This window comes from Columba livia, chromosome 2 (assembly GCF_036013475.1).
Source record: "Columba livia isolate bColLiv1 breed racing homer chromosome 2, bColLiv1.pat.W.v2, whole genome shotgun sequence".
Taxonomy (NCBI): Eukaryota; Metazoa; Chordata; class Aves; order Columbiformes; family Columbidae; genus Columba; species Columba livia.
Genome location: NC_088603.1, coordinates 3,049,133 through 3,065,821, shown reverse-complemented (window position 1 = coordinate 3,065,821; position 16,689 = coordinate 3,049,133). Strand labels below are relative to the sequence as shown.

The following is a 16,689-nucleotide window of genomic DNA, read 5'->3' as shown; positions in this document are numbered from 1 at the left end:
TGCACAGCTGGCCACTTGTGGCATACCTACCCCTTGCACAACTACACAACGCCTGCACAACTGTTCATTCCTGTCACATCCAGCCCTTGTGTCAATACCCATCCCTTGCACAGCTGGCCAGATGTATCACATCTTCCGCTTGCACAACTGCACATGCCTGAAATGTCCAGCCCCTGCATCATTACCTATCGTTTTGCACAGCTGGTCAGATGTGACATGTCTCCCCGTTGCACAACTGCACATTCCTAAAATGTCCAGCCCTTGCATGATTGCCTATCATTTGCACAGCTGGCCAGATGTGACACATCTTCCCCTTGCACAACTGCACATCCCTGAAACGTCCAGCCCTTGCATGATTATCTATCAATTGCACAGCTGGCCAGATATAACGCATCTTCCCCTTGAACAACTGCACATCCCTGACACATTGATCCCTTGCACGTCCATCCCTTGCACAGCCAGCCCTTATCCTTCCAGTCGTGTCACACCCAGTCCCGGGACACTCAAGCCGGGGACACCCCGGCTGGGGACACCCCCCCATTCCCCGCCCCGTCCCGTTCTCTCCGCCCCGCCTCCCCCCCCATCTCCCGCCTCCCGGGGCGTGTCCCCCCGCCCCTCCGCCGCAGCCCCGCCCCGGCCCCGCCCCGCCCCGGTCCCGCCCCCCCCGCCGGTCGGGCTCTCGCCAGCGGCCGCGCTATAAGAAGCGGAGCGGGCGGCGGGGCCGCAGCGGGCGCGGCGGGGGAACGAGATGAGCAGCGCCGGCGCCGCCGCTGCAAGATGCTGGATGGACACGTCCTGCTGGGATGGCTCTTCTCCTGCGCGCTCCTAGGGCTGCTCGCCTGCGCCCCGCGGCCCTCCGCCGCATACTTCGGGTAGGTGCCCGACGTGGACGCGCCCGCACCCCTCCGCCTCCTTCTTTTTAACTTTTAGTATATTTTTGCTTTTCTTCTTTTTTTTTTTTTTTGCATTTTGTCCGCGCAACCCGAGGTGGGGATGCTGCTTTCTTCCCGCACGGTGGGTGCTGGCATCCAATCCGCCGGCTCTGACAGCCGCCCAGGGAGAGGGGTACGGGGAGGGACAACCCCATGTCTCTTCCCCGTCCCGCCGCTCGGAGCCGGGCGACTCTAATCCCCTGGGTGTTCTGCAGGGCTCCTCGGGAGCTGCAGGTTGCTGCCTTGCGGGAGCTGCCGCGCTTTTCCCAGGGGCCGCCGGCAGAACCTCTGCGGGCGAGGGAGCGTCTGGTTCTGCCCTTCCCCGACGGGGCGGGCGGCGGTGGTCTGCCCGGAGGGGACTTATAACGGGGCGACCTGGGGACATCGGCTCCAGTGAGTGCTGTAACCTCCACCATCATGAGACAGCCCCGAAAAAAACTTTTATTTTATTTTTTTTTCCCCTTAATTTAAGCGCATGTTTCAACATCAGGTGCTCCAAGCCGGTCCCGACATCACCCCGACGGCGTTATAATTATTTCCTTTTTGTTTTTGGGGGGTAGTATGTTGCTGTCACCAGCCTGGCACGGTGACAAAGCTTTATTCCCGAAGGAGGTGAGGGTTGAGTGCGGCGGTTGAGCGCGGAGAGGTGCGGAGCCTCCGCATCCCGGCGGCGCTCACCTGTGCGCGTTACAGGGGCGCGGCCGGCAGGGGGCGCTACCTGTCCGATCCCCACCGCGCAGGTGGATCCCGGTACCCGCCAAGATCCCCCCTCGATCCCCCTTCCTGGGGCTGGGGGGCTGAGCTGGAGAAGCCGAATAAAACTCACTCACCCCCTTTTTTTAACCCACTCTGCAACAGCAGCCACGTTGCGATGCTCCAGCCTGCAGCAGAGGGTCCGCTTGGCTTTCCATCCCTGCAGCCCCCTTTTTGCTTTTTGGGGTGTCGCAAAGACGCTTTGTAGCTGTTTCTTATCTCCTCATAAAGACTTATCACCAAATGGTGTCGGTTAGTGAGGGGAGTGGGATGCGAGCACCTGAGTAAGAGGTTTGGGCGCAAGTTTGCTCAAGAGTGATGGTTCTTGCTGCTTTTTGGGATGTTGTGCTGTGACCGCTGGTAGGAGCCACTGGATCAGCACTGGAGAATGTTTTAGCAGACTTGAGGTTTCCCCTCACCCCGCCCCCCCTCTTTCCAGTAAAACAAATCCTGGTGCTGAGGCTTGTCCATTGCTTGTGGTCTGGCAAAGTTTTCCAAACAGTGCTACTTACATCTTCTGTTTCCAACTCAAGAACCATTTAACTTCCTGCTTCTGGGGCTGGTTTTGTGGGGAAACAGCCTGTCCTGTGTGCTCAGGTTTTTAGGAAAAGCCCTTTTTTTCCCTCCAGCAGCACACAGAGGGCTATACTGAGCCTGCTAGCTCGTCTGTCTGCCCAAGACCACCAGCACTGTGCAGTTGTACGATGCCTCAGGGACTGACAGGGCTTGTAAGGAGTTTGGCTACAACTCTCACGCTAATCCACGTGGTGCTGGTATCTGCTGTAGGGCAGCAGGTAACTCATTCCAGTCGCTTGCTTCTGGGATTTCTCTTTTTGGCCTCGTGTGGCTGGTGTAGGTTTTAATTTCGGAGAGAACACGTTGAGCTGAGGGAAAGCGTGCTTCAAGGTCTGTCCTGACCGCTCTGGGTTATTCCCTCTGTCTCAGCGCAGCTGCTGTTTCTGATTTGAGACTCCCTGTCTGGCAATAAGCAGGGGAGAGGAGATGCTGCCAGATGTGCGCCCAGCCAGATGTGTACCTCAAGTGCTCCAGGGCTGCTGCGGAGTGCGGTGAAGTTTGCTTATGCAAAGCATCCTGCTCTCTGGTCAGAGCCACAGGGAAGGAGCAGCATCTGCTGCTAATCTCCTCTTTGTTCTTCCAAGAGGCTTAAAGCAGAGATTGCACTTGCTGAGCTGCTGGGGACATGGGGGAACAGTCAATGCTGAGCTCCAGGGTCCCTGCTAATCCCTGGTGATATGTGATCTAACAAGTGTGTGTGGAAGAGCTGAGCCCTCCTTGCTGTGGGCTTCTGTGTATTGATAAGAAAATAAAACTTACCTGGGAAAAGCTGTATGTTCCTGCAGAGCTCTTGGTGCCTCTGCAAGTGTTCTGTGAAAGCTGGTATTAGCCTTTCTTGCTATGTCTATAGAGGAGCTACTCCAGGTGAGGAAGCACATCTGTATTCTAATAAATCATTCCTTAAAAAGCCTGGATGCGTCACCTTTTGCTCAGGGGCTGAGCTGGAATGAATGTGCTCAGTTAATGTAACTCCCTTTCTAAGCAGGGGAAGGGACACTCCTTCCCAGTCCAAAGCATCATCAAAGCCACCGTGACACCTCTTGGTGGCTTGTTAGACCTTCTGCTCTGGGTGCCAGCATCCCTGTTGGAGGAGGTGGTTGGGAGCAGAGCGCAGCAGGCGTCTCTGTTAAACAGATGTCATGCTGTGGCTGCAGCTTAGCTGCTCCGTTCCGCAGTCTGGTGGGGAATAGGGACAGCTGTGGATGATCCCTTCCCACCCCTCTGGCCCCATCCCCAATGTCTTATTTCAGGGAAAGAATTCAGTGTCTCCAAATGTGTGGCCTCGTTGGGGGAATTAGTGCAGGGGGGACAGAAAATGGGCATGGTTACATGGTAACAAGGTTGTGTCAGCATGTAGTTATGCCTGTGTCTGCCCCAAAGGGGCAGCTAGTGAGTGGGAGGGGATGCTGGGGTGGGAAGACCATGGCTGGAGGCCACTGCTTCTCTCTGTGTCTAGCTCTGGCATCTTAGAGGGATGCGTAAGCAGCCAAAAATGATAAATGCCTTCTGGAAGTAGAGCTTGGTGTATGTGAGATAAGACACTGGTGCATATGAGGCCCTTGCTGCTGATTTGCTCTATCCCCAAGCTGCCTGGCTGGGACAGATGCTGAGGGTAACAGTTCACTGTCCGGCGTGAAGGGAGGAACAGTCTTGTCTCTTGTTTAGGGTGATGCTGGCAGCCTCAGTGCTGCTCCCTGGGTGTTGCTGACCTCCCTGGTGCAGGAGAGAAGCAGGTGCCACCTCGACCTGGAGCTGGTACACAGCAAAGGCAGGATCTGATGCTGATGTGCAGCTGTGAGCAGAGCTGGGTCCCTATAGGCACCTACTCTGGAGGGGGTCTGTTAGGCCTAATTACTGGAAAGCGTCTGGTTTTGGGGGTGTGATGATGCTACAGATTCTAAGTCTTTAATACGAGTATCCTTGATGCTAGAGAGGAAAAAACATGCCTGCAAAACTGAGCAGGACTTGATGGCTTATGGTGTCACCCATCGGGTTGTTTGATGATGAAGGGTGCATTTTAGGGTAGGAGCACATATGGGATACAGTTACTGGCTTATTTTATACCAGAAGGGGAAGCATTGCATTGAGATAAGCGTCAGCCGAGACTGGCTTGTTGAGATTCACTGTCTGTTCCAAAAGTGAAGCCTGCTTTTTATGTCCAGCCATCTCCCCTGCAGCTGGGCTGTCTGAAAACTAATTTGCACCATATTACGACTGGCTGGCGGGGGTAGCTTAGAGCAGCCCCAGCCTGTTGGGATCCCTGAGAAAGCATTGCATTTCACTTTTCTCTCCACTTTTCTCGTGCATGACAAGGTTTGGGTGTGGATACCTCCCTTTCCTCTCTCAAATGTGGCTGGGGGACGGTGGAACTGCTGTAGCAGCATCTGGGAATCATGTTGAGTCTTGCAATACTGGGCTTTGGAAGTGGCAGATGATGAGATTAGCCATGCTGGGGTGACAGGCTGATTAACTTCAGCCCCCCTGTGCACTGGTGTTAGTGGGAAGGCAAACTGGCCCATAGGAGCTTGCTGCCTGGTCTGTGGCTCTGAGGTTGCAACCTGTCCAGACCGTAAATCAAAACCCCTCTATTTCTTTCTGATTTATGGTCTGACTCAGTTTTGATGCACCTGCCTCCTTTTTTTCTTTGTTTTATTGGTTTCTGCAGTTCAGACTTTTGCTCTGCTTTCCTCCCGCAGCAGAAGGAGCTGAGCAGCTCTGCTCCCTCTGCAGAACACTTGTCAAGACAAGTAGTACTGTTACAAGTGGCTCATGCTTACATAGTGTTTATATTGACAGATTGCAATGTTCTTCGTAAATGTAACCGATCCGTACACTGCACGCAGGCAACAGGAACCCTGAAATGCTTGAGTGGGGTAGAGGGAGGGAGGGGGAGCATAACTTGTCCTAATTTACCAACACATCACTAGTGAGAGCAGGTTCCTTACTGCATGGTAGGGTGTTTAAGTGTGGGAAGTGCAATATATTTATGTTCCCATTGACAGATGCAGAACAGGTACCTTGCTGTGCTTTAGGTGCTGCTGGGGTGGAAATTTATATGCCCTGCCATTCAGGGTGTGATTCTGCTAAAATTACTTAAAACACTGAAGTTGAAGGTGGGTATTAAGGGCTGTGACCACCCTGATGGAGTGGGCTCTTAATGGGGCTGCGATTTCGCATGAGTTGTTGAACTTTGTCACTACAAGTGTGTGGCATCAGCTGGAATGTCATCTCCAATAAAAGCAAACCCACTGGTGCTGGCAGGCTTTAACTGACTTTTTTTCTAATTTTTTTTTTTTAATGTTTTTCCCCAGCCTGTGGGATATGCAGGTGCTAACATGGCTTGTTGCCTATCAAGAATTTCTCTACCTGTCACTTGATGGTGGTGTGGGGCCACACGTTTTTGCTTTCGGCCGGAGGCGTGTGAACTTCTCCGGGAAGCTGTTGGCGTCGCCAGGCCACAGCGCGTTGGCTTTTTCCAGACACGCCGGTTGTCTCTGGCGTGTGTGTGTGTGTGTGAGAGATGGAGCAGCTGGTTCTCAGCTACAATCACCCCCCCCAAATAAAAAACACCACAAAAACCTGGAGTCGGGTGGTGGGGAAGGAATGTGGCACGCAGGCAAAACACAGCTGGAGCGTAAGGAGGCAGCTCCTGAGGCTGGGAGAGCGGCTTTGCCATCCCACCCTGTGGTGTTCTGCCTGTTTCTAGATGGTGATGCTGGTTTTCAAGGTGCTGGATTTCTGGTTTTTCTTGGAATAGGAAGGGTGTGCATAACTTTAAAAATGTATATTTTTTCCACCCCCCTCTGCTTCTTCTGAGCTGAATTAATTGTCACATAGAGACTGATCTGAGTCCTGGCTTCTCCCCCAAAGTTGTTTGTTTTTTTGGGTAATTTCAAAGTGTTGAACCCCATTCTTTTGCAAAGGGGGAACCCCATGCCCACAAGAAGCATTTGCGTTGTAGATGCTTGAAGGTGGTACTGGATATGATGAAGTGCCATAAGGGTGGTGACAAACCCAGGAGTATTTGGAAAGAAGTAACTGTGTGTGCAGCTTGTGTCTGCCAGACCTGCATCTTCAGCCCTGGGGACCAGGGTCTGGCCCAAATTGGGCTGGGAGGTAGCTGAAAACTCCTTCCACCTGCAGCATACTTAAAGGATGGAGCAAAAATTTATTCAGAAAGGGATTAGTACATCTTAGACTTAAATACTGGATTGACCATGTTGCTTGGGCCTTGGGAACCAGTATGTTGTGCCTCAGTTTCCCTTATTGGACAGACAGAGGAGCTATTTCTGTCTGAGCTCAACTAACATTGTGGACATTGTGTGTGGCCTCTGTGTTCAAATACTGCATGTGTTGGTTTTATTTTGCAGGGATCACCAGTGCTACAGTGCTTAGGGGGTGCAAGATGGCTTGTTAGGAGAATATTCAGTGTATACTTGGCAAAGCAGGAGGCCAGTGACTTTCTGTAGTGTGACTGGTGATGCAGAACTGGAGACCAGGAATCTATAGGACTCTGGTCTCCTGGTGAAAGGCCTGGTCAATGATTAACTTGCTTTCTGGAAGCTGCGAACAACAATAAAAGGGAGTCCAGCCCCACAACCCCAACACAAAAAGCCCATGAGTGTTTAATAATTAAAGGCTTGTGCTTTATCGCAGAGTAATGAGAATTGCCTTAAGGCTTATTCAGTGGCAGGTAATTGAATTAGGTTGTGGGATTGGGAAGGGGGAGGGTTATGTGGAAGTTCTGGAAGACTGCATGGAGAAGCCAATGTGATGCTTCTTAGTTTGAATCTTTCTGACTAGACTGGGTTTTGTCAGTTTCTGCTGCTTTCTTAATTTTTCAGTCTGTTTAATCCATTGTACTTGCAGACTTGGTGTAACTGCCTCTCGGAGAAGATGTTCCTGTCCCAGGGATGCTCCATTCCCTTCATTTAGGGAGATGCTGGCAGCGTTTTTATTTCTGGTGTTTTCCTCAGTGAAATGTTGATATTTAAATGCTCCTTGAAAATTTTTTGGTGGAAAAGCCAAGCCAGAAGACACTGAACTATGCTCTCTATTTATGGAGGGGTCTGATGAGCCAGAGGAGATACTGAGCCACTGAGCATCACTAGTGTTCCTGGTGCAAGAGGCAGTTTCTGATGTGGAGCTGACCGGAGCTGCATAGGGGTGGTGGGACCGAAAAAGCTCAGAAGAACTGAGGGCTAAACTTGCCTGCCCCTGTCTCTCATGTTCCTGTGCATAGTGGCTTTCTAAGACATTGTTAGGTTGGAGGAGGGTTTTAAAAGTTTTTTTTGAGACTGAGATGGTGGAATATTCTGGTGCAAGAGACTGTCTTGAACATGGTCTCAGGCCACCAGAGGTGTAAGGACTTCTGCTTCCTGAAACCTGGTGTAGACCCTCTGCTCCAGTTTCACAGGGCAATGTGGCACCTTCAGGGCTTGGGTTGTCTGGTCACTTGAGTTTTCTAGAGCACAAATGGGACAGCTCATTTTAATGTTTGTTGCCTGAGGCATTTGAGAGGAGAAGGCTCTGAGCTATATGAGCTGGGTGAAGCTGTCCCTGCTCATGGCAGGGGTTGGACTAGATGAGCTTTGAAGGTCCTTTCAACTCAAACTATTCTCTTCTGTTGTGCATGTGAAGGCTCTCTGTGCCTAAGCACACAGGTACAGCCACCTCCTGGAGAAAGCACTCTTGGGTGGGATCAACTTGCTTACTTTGTACTAAAAGCCTATGTTAGACACTAACTTCTTTACCCCAAGTTCCCTGACTGTCCAGGTAGCAACCTGCCAGCTTCCCAGTGCTTCCCTCAGGGTATGTGTTGAAACAGTCCAAGAAGTCTCATGTACCTGGCTTTCCAGGCTGCAAACATGCCGAGCCTCTGGCTTCCCTCCATAACGAAGCAGCCTCTCCTCTACGCAGCCAAAAAAAGCTCTCTGGTGGCTTGTAGCGCATTAACGCAATCGGTTTCTCAATCTGAGCGAGAGGGCCTGTTGCTTGCGCTGTTAAATGCTGGTGGGAGGCTACTGGTGCTGCAGGTCCCAGACCAGCACATGGTCTGGCTGCAGGCAGGACAGGTAGGGTATATTTTCTCTACTGGATCCAGAACCAGCTCAGGACAAGTTGAGTAGGAGCTAAAAATTATGATGTTGGGTGGAAAAGGGTTAACCCTTTAGAAGCTGTTTCCCCCCCCTGTTTTTAACCGTACATTTTAAGGTTCCCTCGGAATCATGTCTGTAAGTGCTAAGTCTTATCTCTTGAGATACTGTCATAAAATACACTTATGAAGTTTATCAGCTCAGTAAGCTTTACGTTTTATTGTAATGTGTGTTTGCACTGTGCTAAGTGGAACAGGGAGTATTTTGACTACATGGATAAACATAGCAGTTACGGGGTTTGCTTTAGCTGATAGAAAAACCTATTCTGACTTTTTTTTTTTCCCTTAGCTGTTGCACAGAACTCTATTTCAAGTGGATCAAGCAGCTCCTGCACGTGCTATGTGGTCTTCTAGTCCACTTGTGACCTTAAATCATTCTTCTCTAAGGTGTGGGGAGTAATTTGTTAATTCAGTTGCTGAAGGATTTCTTTTGGGGGAAGGGGAAATGACAGGTTAAAAAAACTTGAACTCTTCCTTTGGAAAGAACACAGAGCAAAACAGCTCTTTTATACATCCACTGTAGAACATGCAAACTCAACAGTATCTGACATTAATGCTGAGTCTGTGCTGGCTTGGAAGGCAGCATGGAGCATGCAGTCCAGGTTGGTGGGATGTCAGGCTGTATGGGAGCTGGCGTGAATTTTATGAGTGTATTCATTTGGCGTAGCTCATTACAATGGCATTAATTGTATAGCCAGATGCTTATGGAGCTTGGGGAAAACTGTGCTTGCTCGGGCTACTGCATTTGCTGTGCACTGGATGGACAAGTTTCACAATTGTAGCAATAGTTTCCTTTCTTGGAAAAACTGTTCTGAGTCTTCCAGAGACGAAAGTAGCATAATTGGCCATTTACTGTGCATAGTAGGAGGTAACATCTTGTGCTATGGAGCAACATGTGATTTCCCCTACATGTGAATGAAGTACTGAGATGCCTGTAGGAATATGAGCTTTGCTTAAAAACCTGTCAAATGGCCCTGTCAGGCTAAGACAATCCTGGGAAGACTGGGCAGAAGTTTAGCCAGAACCCTGGTCTGCTGTTGAACTAGTCTGAAATAAAATTGCGGAGCAACCTTCCAAGGCAAGTAGGGTCAAGACCAAGTCCTTTTGGACTCCTGGAAGAGGTCAGCTGATGATCAGAAGTTACCTTCCATCTGCTCTTGGTCTACTTATTTTTTTTGCCATTGTTGGAGTCCAGCAAAATTAAGCTTCCTCTGAGATATGCAAGGGTGTGTTTTGAGTCTGACCCTTGGGTGATGCCTTCATGTGTAGCATATGGGTAGGTGGGACACGCTGCCAAGATGAATTACTTGGATGCACAGAGCTCATGGCTTGACATGGGGTTTCCTGCTTCTGTATCTTAAGCGTCTCTTAATTTCTTCTCAAAAGGAAGCTTGTGACTTCTCCAAAATCATCAGCACTACCAGAGGAGCATCTACTGAGTCAGGCTCAGAATCACAGAATGTCAGGGGTTGGCAGGGACCTGGAAAGCTCATCCAGTACAATCCCCCCATGGAGCAGGAACACCCAGATGAGGTTACACAGGAAGGTGTCCAGGCAGGTTTGAATGTCTCCATTGAAGGAGACTCCACAACCCCCCTGGGCAGCCTGGGCCAGGCTCTGCCACCCTCACTGAGAGGAAGTTTCTTCTCAAATTTAAGTGGAACCTCTTGTGTTCCAGTTTGAACCCATTACCCCTTGTCCTATCATTGGTTGTCACCGAGAAGAGCCTGGCTCCATCCTCCTGACACTCACCCTTTATATATTGATCACCATGAATGAGATCACCCCTCAGTCTCCTCTTGTCCAGCTCCAGAGCCCCAGCTCCCTCAGCCTTTCCTCACACGGGAGATGCTCCACTCCCTCCAGCATCTTTGTTGCCCTGCGCTGGACCCTCTCCAGCAGTTCCCTGTCCTGCTGGAACTGAGGGGCCACAACTGGACACAATATTCCAGGTGTGGTCTCCCCAGGGCAGAGTAGAGGGGAAACACATCATAGAGGCTCACACCTGTCTTCAAGAATACCTGTTCCAACTTCCAGGCAGAGCAAGTCCTTATTCTTTAAATTCCACCTCAGCAAAGTGCCTTATTTATGTTCCCTGCTGTCACCCATCAGCTGGATGTGACAGCTTCCCCAGCCCTGTGTGTGGGAGTTGTGCTGTCTGTTGCTGCAGTGTGAGCTGGTGCTACCTGACCCCTTGTAGGCTTGGCTGGAGGGGTTGTTGCTGGGGGGCTTGCATGATCATGGGGTGCTTGTGTTACAGAGTGGTCGCCTGCTGAGCTCCGATGTGCACAGCCTGGTAGGTTGCTCTCATGGAAGAAATTGTTGCCCCTGAGATTAGTGATACCCTGTCCCAGGTTGGCCAGAGAGGTGGTGGATGCCTCATCTCTGGAGACATCCCAGGCCAGGCTGGACGGGGCTCTGGGCAACCTGAGCTGGTGAAGATGTCCCTGCTCATGGCAGGGGTGGCACTGCATGAGTTTTGGATGTCCCTTCAGCACAAACTATTCTATAATAAGAGTGTCTGGGAGCCAAGTTCAGCTCAGGGTGGGGTTTTCACCTTGGATCCAGGGCAGCTGGTCGGACTGAATACCTGAGAGACATTTGAGTGGTTGCACTTAGAATAAGGATCCAACTTGGGCAAATCCTTTTGATCTGGCTCCATTGGTGTTGGCTACAGGGACCTCTCCCAGGGTAATCAATGACTTAATGGGAACTTGGCCAGCTCAGGGACACAAAGTTCAGCTCATGGCTCTGCTGCAAGCCCAGCTGTGCTACAGTTCTCCAGGGCTGCCCATCTCTTCTGATGAGAAACCTTATCCTGGAGCCCAAACCCCTCTGGGGACAGTTGACCTGAACTGATACTTTATTTAAAAGAACTGACTTGTTTTACTTAATCTTGACAAAATTCTTTTCTAGACCTAATCCTCTTCCAGTGTAAGGTGAGATCTTGAAAACCCAGCAATCTTAGAGCAGAGTTCTTTCTGCATCTGTGTGGGCCTCTCTGTAATCAAAGGTGAGGGGGGAGGCAGGGATGTTTTTGGCCCCTGTCAAAGATAAATCTCCTGCTGGGAGCTCACAGGGAGCTATTTCCCAGTCTGTGGTTAGCAAGTTGATCTGACAGGCCAAAGGTGAAGCAGCCACTCAAGCCCAATTGCAGGGTCTAACCAAAGATACAACACTTCCTTTGGCTCATTAGCATGGCTGCGTTGCATGCCTGGTGACTATTTCTATCTTCTGTCTTGTCCCATGTTGACTCTGGAAATCCAGAGGCTTAGCATGAGTTTGAAGAGAGGACTGAAGCTGAAGAGCTGCTTTTTGGGAGAGTGAACTGGACTAGACAAGGCTTTGAGCAGCTCGGATGGTCAGTGTTACATGGCTACTCTTTGTTTTGCCTGATTGAAGCCATAGTTTCTATACTGCTTTTTGTAGCAGATAAAAATGTGTTTATAGGCAGAGATGTCTCTGCAAGGTGCAGGACAGATGTTGTACAAAAGAAATAGGATTTGAAGGGGAGTGGGGCCAAGCATAATCCTGCATTGCAGAAGGATCAACAACCATGAAGAAACAAATCTCACTAAACGTAGTGGAGTTGCCTTAAAACTGCGTTTTGCCTCCAGGGAGCTGGTGGTCCCAGTCTTCCCCAGTGCACAGACTGGGTTCCCTGTTGTCTGTCCCAGACCCTGCCTCATGGGAGGTACCAGGGCATCCTCCCTCTGCACTGCATCCCTCGAGGCGCTTGCTTGGGCTGCTGCAAAGCTCATGGAACAACTGAGAGCTGGTGCTGGGAGGGAGGAGGTGAGCTCGAAGGCTTGGCCTTTTCTGACTCATCATTTTGGGACTGCACCAAGCTCGATGACCCTGTTATGTGGTGACACTGGCCGTATTTTTACCATGTCCCCTAGCAGCCGGCAAGAGTTGGCATCTCTCCCTTGCAGACCGTGCTGTAGGCTGGGGGGCACACCTCGTGGTGTGGAGGTGGGTGGTGACCCCATCTGCTCCCAAAGCTGGCTGCTCCAGCATGGACCCTGGTGTGAGGCTGGTGAGCTGCTCCCAGGGATGCCGCGCTTCAGCTGATGTTGGATGGATCAGAGGGAGGGGCAGTTGGGTTGCCTTATCCAAACAGATGCTCTTGTCTGCTTGTGCGAGGCTGTTTACTCTGTTACCAGAGCTCCTTGGCACTCGCCTTTCAACTGAAGTGCCTCTAAAGCTGGTGTCTGATCTGTCTGGATGTGTTCAGAGGCTGAGGTAGGTTTTACCTCCTTGCTCCGTGAGGGTGAAGGGAGTAGAGAGATTGCCAGGCATCTGCATGTCTTTGGGCACATTCCTTAACCTCAGGGTACTTGAGCTTGTAAAATGGGGCTGTTCTCAGGGAGAGCAGACTGTGAGCAGGGACTTGGTGAACTTCCCTTGGCTCTTCTTGGGACCTCAAAGGGCTGTTGGACTAGGGACCACACCTGAAAGTGTCTGATGAAGCAGAGCCCTTTGGGTTGGAGTTACTGCTCCTGTTCCAGCAATAAAAAGAGTGCAATAAAGACAAATGTTTGTGGGGGGGTGTCTACTGATGGCTTAGTGATCTCTGCAATTATAATAAGCAGGAAACCCCTAGCTTCAGCCTGCAAGATCTGACTGCAAAATGGACCTTGTAGCTGAGACTTCATTTTTAGGGGTGCAATGTTGTACCCACTGTATTTTTCCAAATGCTGGGAGATGCATGGCTGAATTTTCAGTGCAGCTGCTGCCCTTGCATAAGGCACCAGCCACGCATTGCTCTTGCTACTGTCAGCTGCCTGAGCGCCTCTGTTTATGCATCTAAAACTTGAAGGGCTGGAGAAGGAAGAAATCTGACCAGTGCAATGGAAAACTTCAATTCCCTGCAGTCCCAGGAGGAGAAGAGTAGCTTCAGGCTGGAGCTAGGAATGAACTTCATTTGTACACTGCCTCGCCTCTCCAGGGGGAGCAGCCAGGAAAAATATCAACAGTTCCATTAAAAAGTCTGCTGGTTTGCTAAAGTAGTGGAATAAACATACCTGTAGGCATAACGGCCTGAACCGCACAGGAAACATTAAGTAGAAACGAACACACGCAGACTTGCTCCCTCTCCCCCTGTATATCGACCAGATAAAAAAATACTGTGCGTCCATGGTAATGTGTAAATCAAACAGCAGCTGGGGGGATTATTCTTAGCTGGGGAAGAACTGGCTTGGATCAAACAGAGGGGCTTGGTGCTTTCCTAGAAAGGCAAAACCTGTGCTGAGCCTGTCCTGTGCTGCTGCCCAGTTTGGGGGAGGGAGGAACTGCAGTAGAAACTGTGGCAAGACGGGTTTTGGGGTGGTTGTTTGCTCTCTCTGATTTTTATTGCTCCTTCTTAGCTGCTTTCTGTAGGAGCTGTGTGGGGCTGAACTGCTAGGACAAGGGGGGATGGTTTTAAACTAAAGGAGAGGAGATTCAGTTAGACATGAAGAAGGAAGTTTGTACAATGAAGGTGGTAAGACCCTGTCCCAGGTTGTCCAGAGAGGTGGTGGATGAACCATCTCCAGAGACATCCCAGGCCAGGCTGGACGGGGCTCTGAGCAGCCTGAGCTGGTGAAGATGTCCCTGCTCATGGCAGGGGGGGCACTGGATCAGCTTGGAAGGTCCCTTCCAACCCAATCTACTCTGTCATTCTATAGCCAGTTGAGTCCAGCTGAAAAGCCAGGGTGGAAACTAGTGGGAAACTGGTTAACACCCTAGAAGCTTGCAGAAGAGTGGGTCATGTGTGATATAGTACTAAATGGGGAAACCAAGCCCACCCAGGCATCAGTGTGTGGTGGAGGTGGTCCCTTTAGTCCTCCACTGAGCTCACAACACGTCTCCTGACATCTCTGGGACAGGGGGTATGGAGATCTGCAAAATCGCATTATGTATTTGAGTGAGGTGATGTGACCTTCAAGCTTGAATGGGAGATGCTGCCAGCACTTTTTTTGGACCAGCAACCTGGTCCCTGAGCTGCCCATAAAAGCAGCTTCCCCTTGGCCATACCCAGCATATACTGTATGTACAAGAAAATACATGTGGAAAATGTTTTCAGTTGCAACCAGATGGCACCTGTCAAGCACAACTAGACATTTCTATTAGTGTTCTTGAGTGTCTTGGACCACTCCCAGCCTCTGGATAGCAAAATAGCCCTGCTGTAGCTGTCCTCCCAGAGGCAGATTGATGTGATTATTGCATGCTAAGAGACAGTCCCTGTGCTCCCAGGCCTCATCTGCACAGCCACTTTAGCACAACTAATCTGAACTGACTTTTAAAGTGGATTAGTTCAATTACTCTTAACTAGCCCTGGTGGAAACACTCTCCTTGGGGGATTAAAGATCCTTAATTCACTTTAACGTACTTTATTTCAATGCAAATCAGGCTAAACTGAATTAAGGGCACTTTAGAGCCTTGTGTGGAGGCACTTCTTCAAAATTGATGTGGTTTAACCACCCCACTTTGCATTCCTGTGCTCAATTCATTCCAGTTAGCGTTCCTGAAGTGTCCCCTTACAGATGACTAATATAGGCAGCCTCTAGGATATAAAGCTGCAAACACATTACCTTAGGCTGATGTGTGAACCGGCTCCTGTATCTGCTGATTCAGTGCTTAAAATTGCCCAACTAGGGTGTTTTAGAGATGTTTGCTCTCCTCTGTTTTTTTCACTCTTCATTTTTGTTTTCCAGATTTTGCCTTTTTTTTTTTTTTTTAATTCTTCAAACCAAGCTCTTTGCTTTTTCGCTTAAAAATGCAGAGCAGTGAGTCACACAGCAGTTTTTCTCCACTGTGCTTAACTCACTGGATGAAATATAAAATGAGAGTACTTCAACAGTGCACTCATCCTTCTAGCTCAGTAATTTAACTCTCCAGTTGAAGATGAGCTGTGGTTGTGAAAGAGATTGGCCTTTGTTTCCCAGAAGCTTGAGTGAAAAATAGACATTATATCTGTGTTGCCTTGGGCAAGCAGGCAGGATAATTCTTTGCTTTGGGGAGAGCTGTGCAGGACAGGGGTTTTTGTCTGTGTTTTAAGTGTCAGATAATGCATGTGTTGGTGGGAAAAAGGTGAATCCTACCAGCACCAAGCGAGAGGAAGATTCCTGAGCAGGAGAGGGGGAAGTTATGATATATTTTATTTCCTTCATGCAGACCCTGACTATTTTGGTTTTGCTTTCCCACGGGGAGCTGAGGTAGCACTGATCCCTCTGCAGATGATCTCTATCCCCTTGTCTGTATCCCTGCAGTCCATTAATTGATTTAATACCATCCTGACCCCTCGAGCTTCACCTGAGCTCCCTGTGTTGCGGCTCTGGGTCCAAATTTAATCCCTGCCCAGCAGCTGCCAGCAGAGTGGGGAGGGGAGGGCTATTTGGCACAGCTTTGCTGTTTTTCACAGGGATGGTGGCTGAGGAAAGGAAGGGTTAAACCTGAGGACTGAAATGAGTGCAGACATTGCTCTTGGTTCTGCTTCTTCAGCCTGCCAAAGCAAAGGTTTATTTTGCTAATAGCCCTATGTAACTTCACCCTGTGCTACTCGCATCTCCTCCTGCTTATGATATTTTAGCTCTTCTACTTAGTTCAGCATCAGTTAAGAAATGGGTGAGCATTTTGGGTGGTCACAGGAGCAGCTGGAAGCTTTTTCTGGTGGGGAGGGAACAAATTTTCTTTAGTTTGGGTTTTTTGTGGCTCTCATGAGAAGTCCCAATGCCCCACAGGCTGTGGAGAAGGGAACATGCTTTGCACACAAATGGGATGCAGATGCTGCTGTGCTGGGGCTGTGAGATAACTCTGTGCTGTGATGCCAAAGCTCTGAAATCCTTCAAAGGACTTGCTGTGCCACCATGCAAAGCCCACATCCTGCTTATGGCCATGAGGATGGTGGAGGATTTCTAACTGGGCATTTGGAAACATTCTGGGTCTTCCTCATAGAATAGTTTGGGTTGGAAGGGACCTTCAAAGCTCATCCAGTGCCACCCCTGCCATGAGCAGGGACATCTTCACCAGCTGAGGTTGCTCAGAGCCCCGTCCAGCCTGGCCTGGAATGTCTCCAGGGATGGTTCATCCACCACCTCTCTGGGCAACCTGGGCAAGCGTCTCACAACCCTCATTGTACAAAGTGAGGGTCTGTTGGGTTTTGTCAGGGAGTAGAGGTGAAAGGACAGTGCAGCCTGCTGCAGCTGGATTATGAATTTGGTCTGGAAAGGCCCCTGTTTGCAAATGTCTGAACAATCGCTGCGAGATGCTTTGCCGCAACAGCCTTTCAAA

The 16,689-nt window shown here is 50.0% G+C and overlaps 1 protein-coding gene across 1 annotated transcript in view; it reads left to right on the top strand.

The window, feature by feature from the left end:
- Positions 1 to 667: 667 nt before the first annotated feature.
- WNT9A (Wnt family member 9A) overlaps positions 668 to 16,689 on the top strand; it is a 64,394-nt gene continuing 48,372 nt past the window's right edge. Inside the window, exon 1 of the mRNA XM_065050228.1 lies at positions 668 to 872. Within this exon, the coding sequence (XP_064906300.1) occupies positions 778 to 872 (95 nt within the window). The 5' untranslated portion in view covers positions 668 to 777. The remainder of the gene's footprint in view (positions 873 to 16,689) is intronic.